This window comes from Poecilia mexicana, unplaced genomic scaffold (genome assembly GCF_051168715.1).
Source record: "Poecilia mexicana isolate PSO_F unplaced genomic scaffold, ASM5116871v1 scaffold_16, whole genome shotgun sequence".
Classification (NCBI taxonomy): Eukaryota; Metazoa; Chordata; class Actinopteri; order Cyprinodontiformes; family Poeciliidae; genus Poecilia; species Poecilia mexicana.
Window position 1 is genome coordinate 14,849,932 of NW_028263385.1, and position 7,821 is coordinate 14,857,752.

Below are 7,821 nucleotides of genomic sequence, written 5' to 3' on the forward strand. Positions count from 1 at the left end.
GGGGATTAGTTAATACAAAGTTAGCATAGAGAGCTCTAGCTAGAAAACAATGTTTAATAATAATAATAATAAAACAAATAACAAAAGTGTTTGTATTTTGTTTATTTAAGGCAGAGACTGCACTGTTAAAGATAAGTGTAGCTACAACAGAGCCAAAAATGCATTCTTCAAACAAAAATTGCATAAATGCATTTAGACACCTGCCTTTCAGTGAAAAGTTTGTGAACCTTACGTGGTAAAGATATTTATCTAATGTATTTTTTGAGAGCACAAAATTGTGCAAATTGTTTCTAATGGAAGGGGTCACTCAAATGTTTCCAATCAAACCGATTTTTACAGTGGGCATCTTGATTTAATCACAAAATTATCAGTCGTGATAAACGGATCTCACCACATTATGCCTGTGGAGTTATTACACCAAACTGCGCAATCTGCCTACAAAAATTACAATTTAGACAGAAAAGCCTAAGTCATCAAAGAAATCAACACTGATGCAGTTCTATACACACACACACATACTTCTCTATACACATCTGGATCTGTTCCATTCTCTCTCTCCATCTCTCTTTCAAACAAAACAAAACAACAAAAGTAACCACACTCGCACAGGTTTGTTGTTGCTCCTTTTCGATACTCAAGTCTCTTAATAAAGCCGATGTCTGTCCAGGCGCCAGCAGAGGGGGGCGGCTGGCTGTGAGGGATCTGCAGGCTCATTGATGGTTGGAGTCACTGAAAGAATCAAAGCGCTCCGCAGGTTTGCTTCAGTCGTCTGAGCCTTCCAACACACTCTGGCTCAGCGCTAAGTCCCAGTAGTGTTCTGTGCCGTGTTTCCTGAAGTGCTCTCGAGCCATGTTCTCAGTGGGGCACTGCTTGAACTTCATCTCACCGAAACTCCGCTCCTTAGCCGTTCCCTGAGGAGCCAGGAGAAACAGATACGTTCACGAGACCAATGGAAAAAAAAATAACAATAAAGAAGCAACATGAGGATGCTAGATGCAGAAAACTGACCTCCCAAATCAGCCAACATTTGTTGTTTCTTCTTGTATCGTCATCGCCATCTGGATCTAATAAATAAAGGGCCGGATGAAAAGAGTTAAATATTAAATTAAGGTATTACAGGTAGAACGTAAAAAAAAAAAAAAAAACAAGCCTAAAACTAGTCTTACCGTCTCTTTTGCTGTTGTGTTCCTCCCATTTGATTCTGTGCATCATCAGTCTCTTAAACTTTTTCTGGGCTTTGGGGCCTAAAATGGAAAGAAAAAAAAACACCACATTTTAAGTGCAACATTAAAATCTAACAGTTTAAAGGCCAGCAGATTATTTACAGAATTATACAAGAAAATCATTGGATGGTATACAAAGTAACGGAATATGTTCAAACAGAAAGCAGAGTTTACTCTCATTGTTTGGGTAAATCTAATAGTGTTTAACTGTAAACATAAATAATGTTTACAGAATGTATCATGTTAAAACCACAAAAGTAAAAAATAAAATAAAATAAATAAATAAAAAAGGAAATGTCTCAACTTGATTTTAAAAGAATATATTTTACATAAATGGTAAAAAAAAATGTCAGTGAATTTAAACTAGTTACTCATGAAACAAAAAGCAACAAAAAATGTTTTATGCATTTGGAAATAAATTAAAAAGTGCCATATTAAGAGTTGGGTAAAGAGCCAGCAACTAACATGTCAATTTCTTCAATGTCAATCTTCCTGATCCCCAGGCAGAATCAACTCATTTTGGCCAACCACATTGACAAACCATTAAAATAAAACTTTAAATGCACTGGTTTTATACATTTCATAAAAGCCTACCAACCCATAGCAGCATTTTGATTCTGTATCATTTCTTACCTCCCTCCACCACAACTATATTGACATCTTTGTGCAGAACCACTGTGCCCGTCAGGTATAGCTGGTTTGCATTGGCCTCCACCTTAAATTTCTTTGCCGGATTTTGCAAGTTACGGATCCTAAACGAGAAAAATGCAATAATTATAAGAAGAATTTCCGCATATCTCGAGCGACTCATGTCCTGTTTGCTTACCTGTATACTGTAACGTGAACGCCATTAGTCAGATCTTCTTTTAACTTCTTCACCTTCTTTTCTTTTCTCTGCTCTGCTGTCAGCTTGCGAGCTGCATTGGCCTCTTCATGAGCTCTATAATTAGACGACAAATTAAAACTTGATTTATAAGAAAGTCCTTCAGTTTTAAATGTCAAAGAAATGCCGAGATATTAATAACGGTGCTACAAACTTTTGTCTCTTGGCCATCTGCGCTCTCACATGGGCTTCTACTTTTGTAGGATCCTGAACGGCCTCCGTCCCCAACACTCTCATCAGGTTGGAGATACGTACTAAATCGACAGAAACAAACATTAGCGACGATATTCTGCTTGGTCCAGGCCAGCAACTATTTCTGGCCATATTTGTGTTTGTGTACCTTTTGGTTCTGGTGGAGGCATCAGGCCCAGACGGACTTTTTCCTGCACTTCTTTCTGTGCTTCCCTCCGTGTTTGTCTTCTCAGTTTCTTCTGTTCTCTCTTTGTTAGATACACACCTAAAGTTACTGGCTTGTCTGTGTCAACTAGAAGAAAAACATAAATAAAATGTAAAACCTACTAATGATAGAACTGAACTGAAATGAGCTGAACTGAATTATGTCCAATGAGAAGAGGAGTGCGACTAAGTATTTCCAATCTTAAATTACTTGAGACAGTTTAATGGAGAGCTATTGTAGGGTATCAATAAATTATCAAATACATTTAACCCACAGCTTACCTGGAGGACTAATTTGGGCAGGATGTTCTACTAGGTTTGTCACACCAAAAAGGTCAAACTCTTCAAATTTTGATTCCGGATTTCTTTTCAACAGAGAAAGAAAAAGAAAGCACGATAAAGGTCAGTCACTTTTAAACATTATTATTTTTTCTGCAAATGTCATACAGAATTATTAAATAACTGAGCTTTGGCCAAACAGCCTTATTCATTTCCTTACATGGGCATGAAGGTGCTTAATATATACGAGTCCCACCACTCAATATTAGGCACATCTCCTTCTCCAATCTCTTTCTTCGGAGCAATCAGTGCCAATTTGGTGGAAGCTTGGATTCCTGTTTTCTTTGCAGCCTGGGCAATCTCATTCTGCAGCCTCTCCAGCTGGGCCTGAGTGGGTTAGACAAACACACACACAAACAAGAAAACTTGAAAACTGCTAAATCTTCAGCTAAACAGAAAATGCATCTACATTTGAAGAGCTTTCTTCTTCTACCTTGGTTCTAACTCTCTGAGCAATCTTTTCAAAGCGACCCGGTTCGTGGAATTTGAAGCCCCTGCGAGTCCGCTGGGCTGGAGTTATGAGAACCCGCTGGTCAAAGTAGGACGTGGACTCTATGTCGTCCCCAGGCTTCTCCTTCAGCTGCTGGCGAAACTGCTCCCTCTTTACAGCTCGTATGTTGGCTGCACAAAAAAAAGAGAGGTAAACCGTTTTAATTAGCGTTATGAGTGGAAGATGAATAAATATATCAGAAAAAAAATCTCCCCTCCCCTGGACAGAAGAATTTTATTTCATTTTAGAGTTACCAGTGTGAACTTAAGAGGGCAAAAAGGAGCTTCAACCTATTTAGTTCACATAGTGCAAAATGGTTCAAGCGGTTTAATTCAGATTTTTATTGTATATTTTCTTACTTTGATATTTGTGTTTCTGGTTACTTGCATTGTGTAGAACAAAGATTACACATATGGAAATGTTTTTAAATAATTTACCAATATTTAATTTCTTTATGTAACAGTGGTGTGCAAACTTTTGAGAGCTGCTGTATTTCAGACAATGTTCAAAATATGGACAGTAAATTTTTGTTGCTGCTTAATGGATTTTTATACTTCCAAATTTTTACCATCTTGATTCCATTACAGCAAAAACTTTAGGAAACAAACTACACAAAGACTGCATATGTTTTCCTTCAATTAGAGTTAAATGTTGTTTTCCTAGAAAAAGACATTTTTAAGTCGAATTATATTTTTTAATGTTGATATTTTTGACATCTAGCAGTGTTAATGGTACATAAAAAAGTATTTTCAGTTCCCTTTAGCAAAGACAAACAAACACAAAGTGGCCACTATAGAACCAAATGGAGTTTCGGACTGAGTTTTTTGCTATTAACGGAAGACAAAAATAAAACCACTTAAATGTTGTTTATCATTTTTTAAATAAGTCTGTGCAGACGTTCGAGAATTAGGAAAAAAAGGTTTACATGATCTTGGTTTTTGTTAGATATTGTACAAATTCTGCATTTGTTCAGGTATGTGCAGCGCAGTACATTTGGTACATGCCTGTACCAAACCAACTAAACTAATCAGTCTGAAAACAGGTACTGTTGCACCCCTAATCACACCTGTTCTTAAAGATAAAATTACACAGCAGCTCTTCCCTGGCTAACAAATATCTACAGTGTATCCAAAAATATATAACGCATTTGAATTTGAAATATTTTTTGTTTTAAAGTTGACAACAACCTGAAAGAAATGTGGTACCTTTGAGTGTGGGCATCCGATGTGTGAGTTCAATCTCTTTTCCTGTAGCGTCAACAGTTCTGCCCTTGTCATCCAGGATCAGAGGAGTTGGTTTGTTCACTTCTTTAATATCAACTTTCCTGTAATTTCACACATATAAAGACATTTTTAACTGTAACCAAGTTAACCCCAGATTTTTTTGTGCAAAAATTCTTTTTCCCCCAAGTTGTTACTTACGGTGGTGCGATTCCCATGGCGTGCAGATTAGCAAGAGCGACTAAATTTGGAGGTCCCGTGTTCACAAAAGTGTTGAGGATACCAGGCTTCTGAGCTAACTGGGACTGGATCCGGGCCTGAAGCTCAGCTGCTTTGCGGGCTTTCTCTATGGCATCATTCATAAAGCTGGCAGCCTGAGAGGGGGCAATAGACGAGGCCCCACCAGCAGCAGCACCAAGAACCCGTGATCCATCACCCTGTGATTGTGAGAAAAGACAACAAGTGATGTCAGAAAAGGGGCCAATTGTTCAGTGTGACAAATGGCTGGATATGTTAAAAATGTCAAATGTTTATGTGTTTTCGGTCTAGTATCTGAGGGTTTGAATAAAGGATTACCGTTGCAGGCGACGTAAAGCTCAGCTGTTTCTTCCTTTCTTCTATCTGCTTAGTGGCTGCTTCCATCATCTGCTTGATCTGTTGAAGAAGCAGAAGGTAGGACAGTTCTTAAAACTTGACTAACTAAAGACATACAGTACATGTGAGATGGAAAATAATTTATTTTACCTGCATTTTGGTGAGCATGCCAGGGCTTTCGGATGGAGGTCCGGGTATCACCTCGGGCTCCTCCACCTCCTGAAAGCGTGGGACTCTCTTCCTCTTGGCTGTTGTCCCATCTCCTGCATCTGGAGCAACTTGCACTGCTCCTGTGTCGGCCTCCTCTCCAAAAACCTCCTTAGTCCAAACAGCCAAATCACGAGCAAACACACAATTTTTTTCCAGTTGTTGTACTTTATTACTAAGTGATACTGTATAGATTTAACACAGTCTGTTTAAATTCTTATGATAAGGTCAGAGCAGTGGTCTCTTGTTACCTTCAGTTCTCTTTTGCGGTGTTTTTCACTCCCTCCTTTGCTGCCACGGCTGTTGCGGCTTTCCTCGAGAGCTTCAAACAGACGTTCTACAAAACCTCCTGCAGAGTCATCGAGGATCGGACGCAGCTGGTCTGAGGGCAAATGAGTGTTTAAATAATTAACACACATTTAAGGGCCATTTAATAGTCACAGTAACATGTTATCGCAAACACTGCAATTATTTGAACCTACTGCTCTTATTTATGTCATGTTTAGGTTTGATAGTGATAGCTTGACCTCAAGCTATATGTAAAGCTACAGTATGTAACTTTTAAATATTTCTTTTTACACATTTGTTAAAACTGCCACTGTGTACTGACAGTATGAGACAGATAATTAAAAAATAAATAAATAAAAATAAAAAAATCAAGCACTCCCACTGTCTCCCTGAGCTACTTTCTGAAGAAATACAGTGCTCCCTGTCAAAAACAACCAGTCAGAGACAGGAGGAATGTCCTGGTGCTGTCAATCAACCCTGTGTATGCTGCCAGTTTATCTGCTCCCACTGGTGGCTATGCTAACTACCCTTAGCATTCATGTCAGTTTTTGTTGTGGTGAACCAACTGTAGTGTAGCAGAGGGAAGCTGTGAGCAGCAGTGACAGCACTAAGACCCTCCTCCTGGCTCTGACTGGTTGTTTCTGACAAAGCAGTGTATTTGTTCAGGTAACAGCAGACTCATAGGGAGAAGGCAGAAGAGGATTATCTGTCTCTTACCATATTTACAACATAGTTACAGTTTTAATAAATATGTAATAAAAAAAACTTTATTTTAATAAAAGTTACACAGTGCTGTTTTAAATATCCCGTAGATAGCAAAAAAAAAAAAAACTGGAAAGAAAGGGAGCAGAAATCGCTCAATTAAAAAAAAACAAAACAAAACAAAACAAAACAAAACAAAACAGCGAGTATAACTGCACCAGTAAGTTGTCAAAACATGACGGAGGAGCCCAGTGATAAACACCCACTGTCATGTTAGTTACCTGTGGTCTTCTTTTTATCCAGCCCCTTGCCAACGCAGTGTAAAGCTGCGGTGACCACAGTGGGCTCTGAGAAACCCAGCACCTTCTTCACGGTGCGCTCCACCCAGGGTCTCAGCTCCTCCACCTCCCGCTTTGGCAGAGACATCCTCCAATACTGCGAGACATAACAATTCGGAAATGTTTCAAAGCTGCCTTCAGCTCAATAACCAGCCTTTACTTTGCAGCAAGCTTATATTCAGCATATTTTTTCTTAGGATCTGAATGTGCCAAACAGGACATTGCATAAGCTCAAGCACTCTTTGAGAGTCGCACAAGTGTTACCTAAAAACAACACATATGTTGAGCAAAGTCTACGTCTTTCAGTTACTTATTAAATATTATGGTTCAATACGTGGCTAGCTTTGCTAACACGGAGTAACAAAATAGCTAAGATCAATCACATCCAAAACTCCCCGGTAACATGCTAAGAAGCGTTAGCTCACTGCTGTATGTGGGCCACCAACATAGACGTACTTTGCCTTAATAAATCTTTCAAACCTCTTGAATTTGAAGATCAATCCCTGAGCACACGTTTGCTGTACAATTCCGACAAAGACGAGCAGGTTTTTAGACGCTGAAAAAAGCTCAAATCTTCAAGTTTTTCTCCAAAACTTTCTGTTTAGCCGCGCCGTTCACGCGACGTTTCTGTTAGAGGACCCGGAACAGGAAATTCAAACTTCTTCTTCTTTGATGTTTTTTGGCGGTTGGGAACCAATGAAATTGGTGCACTACCGCCACCGACTGGTATGGAGTGTGGGTCAGACTGTCACTGAAGGAGATTATTTTCTAAGATAACGAAATATTATCTGCTAACCTTTACTTTTCGAGTTATTTCTAATTAAACTAAATCTAGTTTTAGTTCAACTCATGTTAGATTTTGAATCAATGTTTGTCTTTCTTCATCATCATTTTGACAATGTAATATAACATGTTGTACATCCAAACTTGTACTTCCGTGCTACTTTCTCCAAGATTTTGGTGTCACCGCTTGTCCACTATACGAGAAACTGTCGACTTGTTTCAGGTATTTATAAGCGTGCAGTTTGCAAAAAATATATAAAAAAAAAAGATAGAGAAAGATATTGTACAAATGTCCAGTTGCGTAAAGGTAAACATTGTTATTTATCTTTTAAAATGCAATTTTAACATACAAAAAAAT

General features: G+C 38.5%; 1 protein-coding gene across 3 annotated transcripts; it reads right to left on the reverse strand.

The window, feature by feature from the left end:
* Window positions 1–87: 87 nt before the first annotated feature.
* On the reverse strand, window positions 88–7,337 carry prpf3 (PRP3 pre-mRNA processing factor 3 homolog (yeast)). 3 transcript variants are annotated; one of them, XM_014987184.2, is made up of 17 exons: window positions 7,161–7,337; window positions 6,624–6,777; window positions 5,604–5,734; window positions 5,296–5,460; window positions 5,128–5,205; window positions 4,753–4,988; window positions 4,537–4,655; window positions 3,275–3,462; window positions 3,002–3,168; window positions 2,785–2,867; window positions 2,447–2,590; window positions 2,261–2,360; window positions 2,050–2,163; window positions 1,857–1,975; window positions 1,167–1,244; window positions 1,009–1,064; window positions 88–911 (listed from the first exon to the last, which is right to left on the reverse strand). In XM_014987184.2, exons 2-17 carry the CDS (start codon window positions 6,766–6,768, stop codon window positions 762–764), a joined length of 2,073 nt encoding a protein of 690 aa, XP_014842670.1. In that variant the 5' UTR covers window positions 6,769–6,777; window positions 7,161–7,337; the 3' UTR covers window positions 88–761. The 3 variants fall into 3 exon arrangements, with proteins under 3 accessions (XP_014842670.1, XP_014842669.1, XP_087870286.1); XM_014987183.2 differs by having other exon boundaries at window positions 5,296–5,463; XM_088014160.1 differs by having other exon boundaries at window positions 5,296–5,463; window positions 7,137–7,337.
* Between the last annotated feature and the right edge of the window lie 484 nt (window positions 7,338–7,821).

Excerpts from the sequence above, each read along its gene's own strand:
- prpf3 (XM_014987183.2), bottom strand. The coding sequence starts at position 6,768 with ATGTCTCTGCCAAAGCGGGAGGTGGAGGAGCTGAGACCCTGGGTGGAG. Across the intron at positions 5,464-5,603 it reads ACCGCAAAAGAGAACTGAAG|GAGGTTTTTGGAGAGGAGGC; the intron begins GTAACAAGAGAC and ends GTTTGGACTAAG. Across the intron at positions 1,065-1,166 it reads ACACAACAGCAAAAGAGACG|ATCCAGATGGCGATGACGAT; the intron begins GTAAGACTAGTT and ends TTTATTTATTAG.